At 53.6% G+C, this 15,234-nt stretch overlaps 1 protein-coding gene across 1 annotated transcript in view; it reads left to right on the top strand.

Annotated features, from left to right (window-relative positions):
* The window catches only part of RSPH14 (radial spoke head 14 homolog (Chlamydomonas)), an 80,655-nt gene extending 69,870 nt beyond the window's left edge, over positions 1-10,785 (top strand). The window contains exons 4-6 of the mRNA XM_011956353.1: positions 6,129-6,357; positions 8,266-8,402; positions 10,482-10,785. Of these exons, the coding sequence (XP_011811743.1) occupies positions 6,129-6,357; positions 8,266-8,402; positions 10,482-10,738 (623 nt within the window). The 3' untranslated portion in view covers positions 10,739-10,785. The remainder of the gene's footprint in view (positions 1-6,128; positions 6,358-8,265; positions 8,403-10,481) is intronic.
* The last annotated feature ends 4,449 nt before the right edge of the window (positions 10,786-15,234 follow it).

Here is a 15,234-nt window from a genome sequence, read left to right on the forward strand (position 1 = left end):
CCCCGCGCCGGCGTCCCAGTGACTCCGCTGCGCTGAGGCCTGGTAGCCGAGCCCCACGGGCCACTTCTGGCAGCCCGGGAAAACGAGCCTGATCCCAGTCATGGCCCTGGCCCTCTTTACTGCAGTCAGTCGTCCCGGCTCACCTTCTGTCCACTCGGGTTCAAACCCAGCTTGGCCTCTTGTGAGCTCTGTGTCCTTGGGCAACCGACTGACCTCTTCCAGCCTTTCTGTTTGCAAAGTGGGGCTAGTGGCACCTGCTTTCCTGGATTGTCTCACCAATCCTTCAGAACATGTGAAAAGCCTATGCAAACCCTAACGATTTACACCGGTGAGGTTTGTGCAGCGATGGGAGGGGGCATTAGTTATCTCTGCTGCTCCAGTGTGTAGGGACTCTTTGGCGTCCCTGGCAATCCTGGCATACGGAAAGGTGGCCTTGGGAGGGAAGGAAGGGAGAAGGACCCAGGAGCTGGCCCCCAGCCCAGACAAGAGTGAGGGAGCCAGCTCAGTTAAGGCCATTGGCGCTGTTGGGAAGCTCGTGGAAAGCATCAGACCCTCAGCAAAATGCAGCTGAACCCAGGCTGCAAAATTCTGCTTTCAATTTCAAAGCCTGTCTGTGGGCCTCAGGGCCAGGAGCCCCTCACTTCCGTGCTTAAAAGACTGTCAAGCCAGAGGGCCAAGACGTGAATGCTGCTCTCTGTCTTCTCCATCTTGGTAACCTGAAGCTTTGTCCTAGAGCATCCCTGGCAAAGTGCAGATGCCTTCCCAGCTAACACCTTCCTTATCACCTTACACCTTTGTGGTCAAATTATGTGGATCGTGCCATTCTTTGAGCAGCAGCCCTGGACCTGACCACGGCAGAGGTCAATAGAGTGGTCTCTCCATGGTAGCTCTGTGGTGGAGAGGCAGGGGCATGTGTCTTCCTTTGCCAGCTGGATACTGTGGCATCTCAGCATCATCCCATAACCTCCCTGGGAATGTTTCCTCTGCTGTGAGATGGAGACCATTGCGTTACGTACCCGCACGGTCGTGGGCCGCCTGTGAGGGTGCTGCCTGAACTGTCAGGAACAGGACATATATTTGTTATGGGCATCATGGAGGCGAACCTATTGCTCACTGGAGGTGTCCAGTGAGGACCTCAGCCAATGGCTGAGGTGCTACACTTTGTGCTTGCCCTCCACACCACCAGACTGTGCCAGGTTGGACCTCTCACCAGGAGGACACACAGAGACCAGCAGCTGTGCTACCTGGCTGAGCCTTTGTTTCCTCTTCTGTCGACGGGGAACGTAACAGAATGTGGTCAGAGGGTGATTCTGAGGGTTAATGTATGTAGGAAATGCATTTTAGCATGTCTTGGGATAGCCAGAGTCTGTTTCCACTGCAGAGTTGAGGGGGTCAGAGTTGAGTTGTTTCCAGGGGTAAGCCCACATGCAACAGTGGGATGGCCCTTTCCAGTGGTCCAGGTGTAGAGCAGAGGCTAGCCTGCAGAAGGGTCCACTGGGGCTGGCTGACACCTCCCTGACTTGACCCTGATGACCACTTCAAATTAAGAGAGGGGCATCTCACCTGGCATCAAACCAATATTGTATTCATGCAGCAGTCACTTACGGATAGCCTCTTCCACCAGGGTATAGTTGTAGGCACAGTTCTAGGATTCAGACCGGCCCTTTACTGGCAGATCCTCTGACTGTAGGGCAGGGGTAGAAAGCAAACAACGATTGGGCCTTACAATCATGTGAGGTTATCTGAGGAGACCCACTGGGGCTCTGGGGGCACGTGGAGTGGGGGAGCATTGGGCGTTGTGCCAGCTTCCCAAAGAAAGAGATGCTTGGAATGAGGCCATAGCAGGCGTGGAGGTGGCCAGTGACGTAGGGTGGGAGGGAAGTGAGTTCCAAGGCGGGGAGGGTGCAGGACATGAAGGAGCATGAGACCAGGAAGAACCCAGAGAAGACCAATGTGGCCAGGACCATGGCCATTGCCCATGCACAGATGCCAGCTTGGGACAGTAGGATCGGGGACGTTGGCCTAAGAACCGCTAGAGAGTTTTAACGATAGTCTTTTGAATTTGAGAAGGAGGAGGACGAGTTTTTGTTCCCTATTTACAGTAGGCATGGTCCCACAGACAATGTGAGTTGTCCTACTGGACATAATAAAATAATAAAAACATCAGTTAGTCAGTCCAGAGGAAGTGGGAGTGAGCACAGAAGTCAGTCCGTGAGGCCGAGTTCAGTGCAGGGTCTGCTGTGGCTGTGAGATGGCAGAGCGTGTTAGGAGACAGTGGCGGGGCATTATCAGGACCCAGGGAGATGAGAGAAGGGGAGAGGGTGGGGACCACTGGAGGAAGAGGTGGTGCTTACCAAAAAGATGGAGGAGCAGTTGGAGAGGTGGTCAGGAACCAGAGAAGGGAGAGTACCAGAGGCACGGGAAGAGAGCGTGTGGTGAAGGAAGAAGCTGTTAATCATGCTCCCGGCTACTGGGAAGCCGAGAAAGCTGAGGACAGAGAAGCACCCCTTGGAGCAAAGACAGGCCCAGTGGGCCACGAGTTCAGGGCACAGGGCCACGCAAGGCTAAAGCTGGACAGGTGGGTCACCTGTGGCAAGGTGGGCCCCAGATGCCATGTGTGGATGTGCAGTCCCCTGGCAGGAAAGGGTGTGGCTGTGACCAGAACCTGGGTGCTGGTGCTCTGTCCTGGTGGTGACTGAGGCCACTCAGCACCTCCCCAACCCAGCAGGCACAGCTGGCTGAGGAGTGGCCCCTGAAAATGGTGTCAGCACCCGCCCCCCCCCGCCCCCACCACAAAGAAAATGACCCACCTTCGCAGATCACGAGGTCAGGAGATTGAGACCATCCTGGCTAACGCAGTGAAACACCATCTGTACTAAAAATGCAAAAAATTAGCCAGGTGTGGTGGTGGGCACCTGTAGTCCCAGCTGTTCGGGAGGCTGAGGAAGGAGAATGGCGTGAACCCGGGAGGCGGAGTTTGCAGTGAGTGGAAATCATGACACTGCACTCCAGCCTAGGCAACAGAGCAAGACTCTGTCTCATAAAAAAAAAATAAGATAAAGAAAATGACCCAACCTCCACCACTGGGGCTGCACACCATGGGCATCCGTGACCCCTCAATCCCAATGGATCTCTTTGGCTCATCAACCACTGAACCCATCCTAGCCCCTACATATCAGCCAGGCCAGATCGGGCACTCCCCACAAACACCTTTGTTCCCCTGCTGTTCTGGACTCTCCTTCATCTCCATGAGAACCAGCTTCCCTGGGGCCTCCCTTTGTGCACCTCCAAAGCCCCTAGGACCCTGGAATTCCTGATCTACACACATGTCAACCTGTTCTGTAATGACCTGTCCCCAGCTGACTCTTCCACTAGTTTTCCCACTTCCCGGGGGTGGGGTGGGCATGTGTTGCTTGTTTCTAAACCATGGATGGCCCAGAGCCTGGCCTGCTCTGGTACCACTCCATCTGGCTGGTTCTCTCTGCCCCACCTGTCCTACCTCCTCTGCAACCACCCCCACCCCCAGCAGACTCTCAGGCTGCCACCCAGTTGGGTGGGTTTCCCCGACTGTTTCCCTGGGGTCTGTGTGCCCCACCCCCACTTGAGCAAGCCATCGCAGATCTGGGTTAGTTATAAATAGCCAGGCCCGAGACTCTTCTTTTAGCTGAAAAGAAGCAAAGTGAACGAGCAGAAAGGCACACCCGGCACGCGTTTTATTTTTAATCTTCTCCCTCTGTCTCAAAATGAACCCCGGTCCCCGTGCTAAGCATTTCTAGGAGCAGAAGTACAAGACAAATGCCTGAGAAACAAAACCCAAGGAGCTGAGGGCCCTGCCTGGCTTTGCCACCATCTGCTGTGTGACCTTGGATATTCAAGTTGCCTCTCTGGGCCTCAGTTTCCTCACCAAGGAGAGGTGGGCAATGGAGGTGAACACCCTGAATGTTGACTTTTCTGACCTCAACTCTCTCTGTATCCCTACCCCAACTTGTGCCCATCCTGACTCATGCAGCAGCTCCAGTAACGACACCTGTCCCAGGGATTTCCTGGGAAGCTCAGATAGGTGCAGATGAGGCTACAGTCTAGTCCTGATTTGAAAATTAACAACTTCCTTACCCCCAGGTCTTTGCTCAGGTGTCCCCATCCCAGAACCTTGTCCTTCCATCTGCCAGCAAAATTAATAGAGGGTCAAATTGTCACCTCCCTGCTGTGAGCTGGAAGAGGGCCGTCCAGGTCACCGCTGAGTTGGATCTATAGCCAGGAGTGGGTAGGGATACTGTGGGCAGAACCTGAGGGGAAGCAGAGCGGGAGCAGGAGGCCAGGTGTGTGGTCTGGGCAAAGCAGGGAGCTGCGTGGGAGAGAGGATCAGGCCTCCAGGAGGGATGGCAGGGGCTCTGCACCAACGGGTTCTGCAGGGCTTGGGCTGTGCAGCGTTTGTCTTGTATCCTATCCCTCAGCCCCCAGCAGGCCCTTGCTTGTAACTGGGGCTCAGTGTTGGTGGAAATCAGGAGACTCTTGCCACCCTAGGCCCAGATGTTCTGGGCACACAGGGACAGACCCTTATATGGATGAAGAAATCTACAGCACGTGGAACACATTTTGATCCACAATCCCCTGCCAGGTAGGCCCATTTCAGTGATAAGGAAACTAGGCTCAGAGAGGTTGAGTAACTCATCCAAGGTCACACAGCTTAGAAGCGATGTGTTTAGAATGAGACCTAGGCTTTTTTTTTTTTAAATCTGTGCACATTAAATAAAAAAGCCCAACACACTAGAAGCAACAGGAACCCACTTTTCCTGGGTGGTCAGAGCCCTGAGAAGAAACAGGGCAGAGCTAGTTGCTCTATCTTATACCCCGGTGAGAAGCTAGCCAGGGGCACTGGGAGCCACCTGACACCAGGGGCCCTGGAGGATGGGGCATGGGGAGCCCCTGAACATTATGAGACCTGGGGGGACAATAAGAGTCACTCAGCACCCTGCTCCGCCTCTCTCCCCCATCATCCTGGGCACCTGCAGTTTGATGTCCTCAGGGAGCAGGGGAAGAAGGCTGGGGTGATGTCTTCAAAGAGGAAATCCCTGGTACTAATTGGCACTTGGAGACCTTTAGGCTAATCAACCTGTTTATTTCTCTCTCTAGAGTAAATTAGACAGTTTAGCTGGGGAGGGCGGAAGAAAGAGGTGTCTGCTGGTGGCCACCTCCCTGGGGGCTGTAGATGGCTTTGCAGTGGTCAGTGGGCTGCAGGGCAATGGTGAGGGCAGCTGTGTGCCATAGGGAAGGGCACTCTGCACATTCCCTGTGCTTCTCATCTCAGTGACTCAGGAGGGCTGTTCTGTCCTGGGCTCCTCAGGATGCCACTCGTGCCCAAGTTCTGGGTTCTCTAGGCAGCCACTTGCTGACATTCCTTAGGAGGGAAGGGAGCTGGGAGGAGCCAGGTGGGGCCTGTTTATGGGGCAGTCTTGCCTCATTGTGCTTCTCCCAGTACCTGCACCCCAGCGGCGCCACGTGGAGCCCCCCTTCCCACAGAGCCCCAGGTCCCTTGAAGACCAGAGCCCATGGCTTCCTATCACCTTTAGTTGGGGCACAGCTCTTTTTGGTGTGCGAGACACTGGCCTGTACTCTAGGTCTTCTGTCTCAGAGTCAAACCCAAGCTCTTCTCAAGGACTGGTCAGACCAGTGTGGGGTCTCCAGCAGCTTTGAAATATTTTGGTGGATGGGAAGTGGGGGCTTGACTGGCTCCCCAACTCTGGGGCAGGGGGAGGGAAGAGTGGAGGTCTCCTAGTGTGCCTGGGCCCCACAGGAGTGAGCTGTTGGCTCTCTGAGGGGTGGCTACTGCCTCTCTGGCTGACGTGCGCCTGCTATGGTGGATGCCCCCTGAGACACTGGTGACCAAAGGCTGGTCCTTCCGGGGTCCTCTGAGCCTCCGCCCTCAGCCCAACATGGCTGTAACTGCAGCCGCCTGCTGGCCGCTCAGGCCCCTGGCCAGGCAGGACATGTGTGTGTGGGTGGCACTTGCAAGTCCTCTTGTCAAACCCACCCACTGGCTCTGCAAGACCCTCCTTGAGCCCTGCAGGCCAACTGGCATGGGTGGGTGGGTGGCCGGCCCGCCCTCAGCGCCCTTTCCTGCCTTGTAGGGGCCCAAGAGATCATCAGCAAAGGTCTGATTTCCGCACTGGTGTGGAAGCTGCAGATGGAGCGGGAGGAGGAGTTCCAGGAGCTCATCCTGGACACACTGGTCCTCTGCCTGCGGGAGGATACCACCGAGGCCCTGGGCAGCAACGTGGTGCTTGTCCTGAAGCAGAAGCTCCTCAGTGTCAACGAGCACATCCGCAGCAAGGCCGCTCATGCGCTCCTTAATGTCAGGTGAGTCCTGGCCTAGGCTGGGTTTCTACCAAGGCTGGGAGAAGGCACCTGAGTTGGGCTGGTCCAGAGCTCAAGGGTGGCCACCCTGGGCCTGCTTCCCCTTGCCTGCTTGTGCCTAGGGGCAGGAGGAAGCTGGGACGGAGGATGACCTTCTCCCCTAGGGTGACCACCATCCCTTTGGCCTGGGAGTGTCCTGTATCCCAGAAAACCTCTCAGGCTGGACAAAGCCAGACGATTGGCACCCCCTCCCCATGAGGAAGGCCAGCACAGGAGATGCACTGGTGATGATCATCACACCCAGCTGTCACTGAGAGCCTCCTGTGTGCCAGGCATTGTCTACAAACCTCATATTTAGGCAACCCTCCAGGGAGGCGGTCTGCCTTCACAGGTGAGAAATGGAGGCAGTGTCTTATCTCTCACCCCAGGTCACACAGGATCACAGTCAACATCCTGGCCTGGAAACTGAGGGAGCACAAAGCCTCAAAGCTGCAGGGGGTGGGGTGAAGTGTGTGTTCTCACATTGGGCCCCTCTTCACAAGGATGGGCTGGTCACCGACCCCCAGAGTCCCTGCCTTAGCTGTGGCTACGTCTCTTTAGTGGAGGCCCTCTTGCCTTCCCTGAGTCCTGGCTTCTCTTCTGAGAGTCTCACTAGAGGCCCAGGCCAGTATTTCTGCAAGTGGGGCCCCTGACCCAGGCCCCCGGGGGGTTTGTGAAAAAGCAGATTCCTGGGCCCTGTCCCAGCACCGTCATTCTTAGGTCTCCTCAGAGGTCCCCTTTCTGTGTGACCACGAGAGTGGCTTTCCAGGAGAGAGCTCTCTCTCTGAAACTGTAACCTCCCCGCTGTCCCCCGTCCTCCCATGTCCACTGTGACCACCATCCCTGCCGTTACTTTGTGTGTCATCCCCGAGGGGAGCTCCTGAGGACAGGGCTTTCCTCTGTTTCCTGCCCTAAACCCAGGGTTTGCAGCGGTGGAGCTTTGGCCCCCAGTTGAGAATTATCTGGCCCTAAAGAACGCTGAGCTGGAGAAACCCAGCTCTTGTCTCAGTGTCTCGCTGTGTGAACGAATCGGGGAATCCCTGCATGTGGGACCCAGGACTCTGCATCTTTGATCATGGGCCTCGGGGTTGAGTCCCACTGTCCTGAAAGCTCCACAGGCTCCCAAGGTCACAGCTAGTGGCTGGCCAACCCCATTTCTCAATCTGTTTCCCAGGGAACACCTGTGTCTTTGAGGTCATTAAGAGCTCTACAAAAATGAGGGTTCTTTGGTGGCTACGTTTGGGAAAGGTTGATTAAGTGACACAGGGGTCTTTGCACTGTGACACTCCTGTGGGACTTGTGAACAGTGTTTCCTGGCCCAGGGAGCCCTTGCTTTTTAGGGGACAGAATTGACCCTCTCACAGGAAACTTTTAGGGAGTCCATCATCCTCATTTCCACAACTTCATCCAGTGCCAGAGTAAGTGGCCTAAAGGTCACCTGGTCTGAGTCCTTAGCTGCAGTTGCCCAGTGCCTGGCAGCCACTGCTGTTGGGGGCAGCTTGGCCCATCACTGGCAGCTCTGGCTCCTAGGCAAAGTCAAAATGGGTCTCCCTGTGGTTGACACCCCTGGGTCCTGCTCTTCCCCATTTTGGGGCCACGGAGAATGTGCCCTGTTTCTTTTCTGTGTGCTGGCTCAGAATGAGGCCCTGTCATTTCCTGGTCTTCACTGGCAGTGGGCCGCATTCACACCAATTCTCCTCTGCAGCCCAGCATCCCCGCCATGACCAGTCCTGGATCATGGGGACCAGTCCTTGGACTACCTGGGGTAGTCCCAACACAATTCTTTCTTTTGTGTTTCTTTGGGGCACTCCTGGGCCTTGCTCCTCGTCTCCCTTCCAAGCAGAGCCCCTCTCTGTTCCCTCTCTGCCCCAGCATATCTCGAGAGGGCAAGAAACAGGTGTGTAAGTTTGACGTCATCCCCATCCTGGTGCATCTACTGAAAGACCCGGTGGAGCACGTGAAGTCTAATGCCGCCGGGGCCCTGATGTTCGCCACAGTGATCACTGAAGGTAAGGCGGTGGGGGGTGCCACAGGGAGGGAGACCCCAGCAGGCTAGCAGCCATGATAAGCTTTCTGTGCTCAGGGGCTGGGTATTGTTCCCCAAACCCCACACTTTACAAGAAAAAAAAAAAAAAACCCTCCCCTTGGTCTATCACTGATGTCCTTTCAAGGTTGGGTCCAAGGCTCAGCCCTCCCTCTTCTCCCCAGCACAGTGGCCCCTCACTGGTCACTCACATTAGGACCTCTGTGCCTTCACACCAGTCTGTTCCCTGGGCCTGGAATTCCCACCTCCCACCCAGGCCCCTCGTGAGCTGTGACCCAGGAGTTGATTAGTTTACCATCCATGATTCTGTTATCCTGAGGTCTAAGCAAATCCTGGAGCCCTGGACTCTATGGTGTTTATTCATTATAATTACTTTTCTTAAACTGGGGGAGGGGGCAAATTCAGAATTGGGACTCCCAACCAGTCAGGCTTCCCCTCTAAGTCACCCAACCCTGGGCAAATGGAAGAACCCTGGGCTGTTTCCACACCTGGCAGACTGGGGCATGGCACTCCCAGGTCCCCTGAAAGCGTTTGACTTTCCCTCTGACCCCTACGTGCCCACCGGCCTGGGGCCCTGTGCTTCCTTTGAGTTCCACAGAGGACCATCTGGGCTTGGAATTGCAATCAGCCTCCCAAAGACAGGTCCTTCCAGGCCCTCCACACCTGACCCTAATGCTGCTTGAGGTATGCAGATGGGAGAGGTTGGGTCCTTCTTGGAGTCCACAGCCCCTCCTTTTGCTAGTATAGTCAGGATGCTGACTGCATGGTGGCAGGGGCTCCCCCTGCATGTTTATCTTGGGACAGCCTCAGCCCAGTGTCCGTCTCGGTCCAGGCTTCCTGCAGGAGTGCTTGGAGGGCCACGGGGCTTGAGACACAAGAGGCTGGGACCCAGGGAGATGAGGCCACTTATTCCCAAGCTGGCACTCCAGCTGAGGGTCCTGAAGCCCCTGCCACGTGCCAGGTCCTGGCAGGCAGTGATGAGGGATGTGGAGGAGAAGCCCAACATGGGTGGGGCACACATAGGTGCCAAGCCTCCTCTGGGAAGGGCTTGGAATCAACCCCAAGGACAATGGGAGTTGGCAGGGCCCAGGCTGAGAGGTTCCACCAGCAAAGGGGAGAATCCGCTGGGAACTGCAGGAGTGTAGGGCCGGCAAGGACAGCAGGAAGGGGCAGCGAAGGGTTGAGGAGGGCGTCTCCCGGGAACCGTGTGTGTTTTGTGCAGAGTAGGTGCTCAAGAAATATCGGCAACATAAATGAACTATTGAGTTACTTTTTTTTTTTTTTTTTTTTTTTTTTTTTAGACAGAGTCTCGCTCTGTCGCCCAGGCTGGAGTGCAGTGGCCGGATCTCAGCTCACTGCAAGCTCCGCCTCCCGGGCTTAAGCCATTCTCCTGCCTCAGCCTCCCGAGTAGCTGGGACTACAGGCGCCCACCACCTCGCCTGGCTAGTTTTTTGTATTTTTTAGTAGAGACGGGGTTTCACCGCGTTAGCCAGGATGGTCTCGCTCTCCTGACCTCGTGATCTGCCCGCCTCGGCAAAGTGCTGAGATTGCAGGTGTGAGCCACCGTGCCCGGCTGGGTTTGCTTTTTTTAAGAGCCAGGGTCTCAGTGTGTCACCCAGGTTGGAGTACAATGTCACAATCACTGCAGCCTCAAACTCCCAGGCTCTAGTGATCCTCCCACCTCAGTCTCCTGAGTAGCTGGGACTATAGGCACGTGTCACCACATCTGGCTAATTTTTAAATTTTTGTAGAGATGGAATCTCATTATGTTGCCCAGGCTGCTCTTGAACTCCTGGGCAGGATACAACTCCTGGGCTGAGATTAGCCAGTTGAGGCTGGAAAGGCAAGAGATGAAGGGGCCAGGCCCAGGCTGGACTCAGCCAAGGCACAAGAGCCCCGAGGGTGAGGGCATGTTGGTGGGGTGTAAACCAGGCATAAACCCCTTGAGACTGCACAAGGAGGAGGGTCAGGAGAGGGCTAGGGTGAGGGGGTGAGAAGAGGGCCCCTTGGGCTGTTAGGAACATCCTGTGTTGGTGGCCTGCAGGGAAGTATGCGGCCCTGGAGGCACAAGCCATCAGCCCGCTCCTGGAGCTGCTGCACTCCCCCATGACCGTGGCGCGCCTGAACACCACCAAGGCCCTTACCATGCTGGCAGAGGCCCCCGAGGGCCGCAAGGTCCTGCAGGGGCACGTGCCCACTTTCCGTGCTATGGAGGTAGAGTCTTACGAAAAGCCTCAAGTGGCTGAAGCCTTACGACGGGCAGCCCGGATCGCCGTCAGTGTCATCGAGTTCAAACCCTGAGCCCCTCATCCACCTCTGTGGGTGAATAAATGTGCTTAGTCTCTTTATCTCGGGTCCGAATGGCACTTTCTGTTCCTGGAGCACAGTCACATCTTCTCTCGGTCTCTTGCCAGGCCCAGAAGCACTGGGTCCTGGGTGGCACAGGCTGAACCCAGTGTGGGGGCTGAGTGGGAGGTGACCTTGGAGTTGTGCTCTCTCCTGGGGCCAAGAGTCCCCCTCAGAAGGTAGAGAGCAGGGCTGAGTCCTCCAGGGACAAGGCTGGGGGCAGGGACTTGGGCTGGGGGAAGGAAGGAACCCAGATGGGCCAGGCACCACCCAGGTTTCAGAAGACTGAGTGACTGATCCCTGGGGTGTGGCTGGGTGTGGCTCTGCTCTGCCAGGTCTGCCCCTTCCCCACCCTGGGTGATGGGATGGAAGATGATAGGTGAAACCCAATGTAGGTTCTTCGTGGGGAGAGCTCCTCCAGGGACGAGTGCTCAGGACAGGGGTCAATTCTGGTTTCCTCATTAAGATCTTACCCTAAGCAGCCACATTATTCTCCAAAGCAAGGAAGTCACCCAAGCATGCCCCCAGGTTGGCCTGAAGCCTATCCCACCCTCCCTTCTCTTTCCCTTGGGTGTATGTGGCCCCCAGGGCAGCCCTCTTCTGCCTGTGCCTTCATCTGGGCTCCTTCCCTGCAGTGAAGGTGACAAGGAGGCTGGGAGCTTAGGCAAGGAGAGAGAGGTGGGCTGAGAGGTGGAGGAGGGGAGAAGCCAAGCTGCAAGGGGCTCTGGGGCATGGGGCTGAGGTTGGGGAATGACCAGGAGAGCTCCTTAATCTCCCTCTACTCATCTCTGCATGGTCTGGCGAGGAGATGGTTCTCCCCTTTTTGGGGGAGAAGCAGCCTGTCCTGGCCTCTGTTGGAGGAGCTGCCACAGCAGAACTCAGCTTCAGGGCTGGGCCCTTTCGTCTGGGGCTGAGTTGGAGCCTTACTCTTTCCCAGGAGCTTTCTGAGGCTCTCTTTCTCAAAGGTTTCCTTCATTCACATCACCCCTTGGCAGTCATATTTCCTGTGAGGTGCCCACTCCTCCCGGAATAAACCTTTCAGCAAAACCAGAATCTCAAAGGGAGCCCCTTCTTGCAGTTCTTTCAATGAGCCCCAGGGGCCCTCACTTTCCCAGAAGAAACACAGGGAAGTTATTGTCCCTGGAATCATAGGATGAATCCAAGTAGGGCCTCTTGTTGTGGAAGGGACGGGCAGCTGGGCCCAGCTGGGGTTTCAGGCTCATTCCCATTCTCAAAAAAGGCACCCCTAAGAGGGCTGGGTGCAGTGGCTCATTCATGTAATTCCAGCACTTCGGGAGGCTGAGGCGGGCAGATCACTCAAGGCCAGGAGTTCAAGACCAGCCTGGCCAACATAACAAAACCCGCTCTCTACTAAAAATACAAAAATTAGCTGGATGTGATGGTGCACGCCTGTATTCCCAGCTACTTGGGTGACCGATGTATGAGAATCACTTGAGCCTAGGAGGCAGAGGTTGCAGTGAGCTGAGATCATGCCACTACACTCAATCCTGGGTGACAGAGTGAGACTCTCTCAAAATAAAACTTTTAAAAAGGCCCCCTAAGAGGAAATCTTTTCTCCTTCAGGAAACATTTCCTCATGTCCATTTCATGTTCCAGTCCTGCCTTAACACAGCAGGCTGGCTCTATCCCTACCACAGGCTCTGGCCAAGATTACCAAACTCCCTGCTGCAAGACCCTGTGCTCTTGGTCTCCTCTGTAGAACTGTCTTTGTTTACATGGCTGGTGGTGCTGATGCTTCTCATGCCTCTGTTCTAGGCCCTATCTTCTCCCTCTTCCCTGTGCAATCTCATCTGCCTGGCTTTGGGCCTTCTCTAACAGGTTCCCTTCTAAGCTGAGCCTGATCTCTCTCCCCTGTCTCCCCCAAATCTGGATATCCAGCCCCAGCCTCTCTCCTGAGTTCTGAATTCTTATGTCTAACTTAACATCTGCCCTTAAATGTCTCCAGGCAAGAATTAGTACCAATTTTTCACAAACTGTTCCAAAAAACAGAAGAGGAAGAAACACCTCCCAACTCATTTCATGAGTGTAATATTACCCTGATACCAAAACCAAAGATATCAGCTGGGCACAGTGTCTCATGCCTGTCATCCCAACATCTCCACAAAAAATACAAAAATTAGCCTGGTATGGTGGTGCGTGCCTGTAGTCCCAGCTACTTGGGAGGCTGAGGCAGGAGAATCACCTGAGCATGGGAAGTCAAGGCTGCAGTGACCCGAGATCACACCACTGCACTCCAGTCAAACAAACAAAAACCACTCAAAGATATTACAAGAAAACTGCAGACCAATATTTGTTATGATTATAGAAACAAAAACACAACAAAATATTAGCAAACCAAATTCAGCAACATATAAAAAGCATTGTACAGCATGACCAACTGGGATTTACCCCAGGAATGCAAGGTTGGTTTAGCATATGAAAATCAGTCAACATAATATAACATAGAATAAAGGACAAAAGTCACATAATCATCTTAATAGAACATTCCACAAAATTCAACACCCATTCGTGACGAAAAACAAACTCTCACCAAACTAGGAAAAGAGGGTAGTTTCCTCAACATGATAAAGAATATCTGCAAAAACTCAGCTGACATTATATTAACCCGATTGCTTTCCCCCGATATCAGAAACAAGACATCTCTATTCAGCATTGTACTGGAGGTTCTAGTTAGGCAGGTAGGCAAGAAAAAGAAAGAGCATACAGACTGCAAGTAAATAAGGGTAAACTCTGTATTCACAGATTACATGATTTTGTATAAAAAAACTCCCAAGGAAGTACACTTAAAAATGATTAGAACTAATGAATAAGTTCAACATGCTTTCAGGATACAAGATCAATATACAAAAATTAATTGTGTTCCCAAATACTAGCAATGAACCATCCAAAAACAAAATTGAGAAAACAGTTTCATTTACAATAACATCAAGAAGAATAAAATACTCAGAAATAAATTTAGGAAAAGGAGTGCAAGATTTGTACACTGAAAACAAAACAGTGTTGAAAGATGTTAAAGACTTAAATATATGGAAAGACATCCCATGTTCATGGATTAGAAGGCTTAATATTATCAAGATGGCAATAAACATCTCAACTCTACGTGTCAGAAACTGACTCTACATGTCAGAAATGAGTTCATCTTTTCCCCATACCTGCAGTTACTCCAGTGCAGCCTGTCTCTGGAATTGGTGCCCCCTTCATTCACCTGCTCCAGCCAGAGAGTCACCCCTGGCCCCTCCCTCCAAAGGTCTCCACCTCTGTACCTCTCTGCCACCAACTTGCCTCCTTTGCTCTAGCAGTGTCCTGGTGGGTGTTCCTGTCTCACTTTTATCTTCCCAGCAGCAGGAAGCAAATCTGATCCTATCACTTCCTTGCCTATGCTTCCAGGGACATAGGGCCGCAAAGCATATAAGGCCTGCTGGTCAGGCTTCTGACTCTCTCCCTCTCACTGTTCTCCATGCACATGCCATATCTCAGTATCCTCAAACACGCCTTGTACTCTTGCCACATGTCTTCCCACACATGTCCCTTCTGTTATCCAGCCAACTGATTCCCCCTTTCCCCAACTCTGAGGCTAGATGGAGGTTTCTGCTGGGTGCTCTTGCAGTGCACACACTGCACCCTGTGAAATATGGCTTATTCTTGTCCCTCCACAAGGGTGGTTCTGTGGCTTGAATATGATAATGTACCTACCCTGTGCCTGAAAACAACAGGACACATGAAATGATGGCTATTGCTGTGATTGCTTGTTTTCTACCATACACCATATACTCCGGAGGAAAGTTCCCATGTGCTTTGTTCGCGGTTATTTTCTTCGAGCTCGACACGGTGCCTGGCACATATTAGGCACTCAAAAGTGTCAGCTGAAGGATTAAAGAAAGGTGAGGGCTGGTCATGTGAATATACCTTCAGAGCGTGATTCCATGATGAAATAATTTCAAGGCACCTGGAACTTTTCCTAAAGACACAAATTATTTTGGACTGGTAATAAGAAAAGTGAAGGAAAGGTTTAGGGAACCCCTATGGAAACACGGCTCAGGAGTGTTCTCTGATAGCTCAAGTGGATCTAACCTATGCGGCCAGCTTCCAATAATGTCTCAATGCCAGGCAGGCTGTGAGTGTGACTGGGGAGAACTGGCCTGGAGGAAGTTTCCTCTTAATCTGCTCTCAAGGGATGCAGCACAACAGAAGCTAAACAGAGTTGAGCGGTGGGTAGGCCTGTTCTGTTAAAGCAGAGCCTGCCTCAGTCCCACCAAGGTTCAGGCAGGGGCCAAAGCTTCCATCCCTGACACCTGTTGCCCCATGGCCTGCGTGGTCATCAGTGCTGGAGAGATTCCCTTGCAGGGGTGGGGTGGGGCTTCCACAACTCGACATCTTGGCCAGCAGGGCCATACCTTGGAAAATAAGGAGAGAACCAAGCAATGGAAGTT

This window comes from Colobus angolensis, unplaced genomic scaffold (genome assembly GCF_000951035.1).
Source record: "Colobus angolensis palliatus isolate OR3802 unplaced genomic scaffold, Cang.pa_1.0 Scaffold415, whole genome shotgun sequence".
NCBI classification, from domain to species: domain Eukaryota; kingdom Metazoa; phylum Chordata; class Mammalia; order Primates; family Cercopithecidae; genus Colobus; species Colobus angolensis.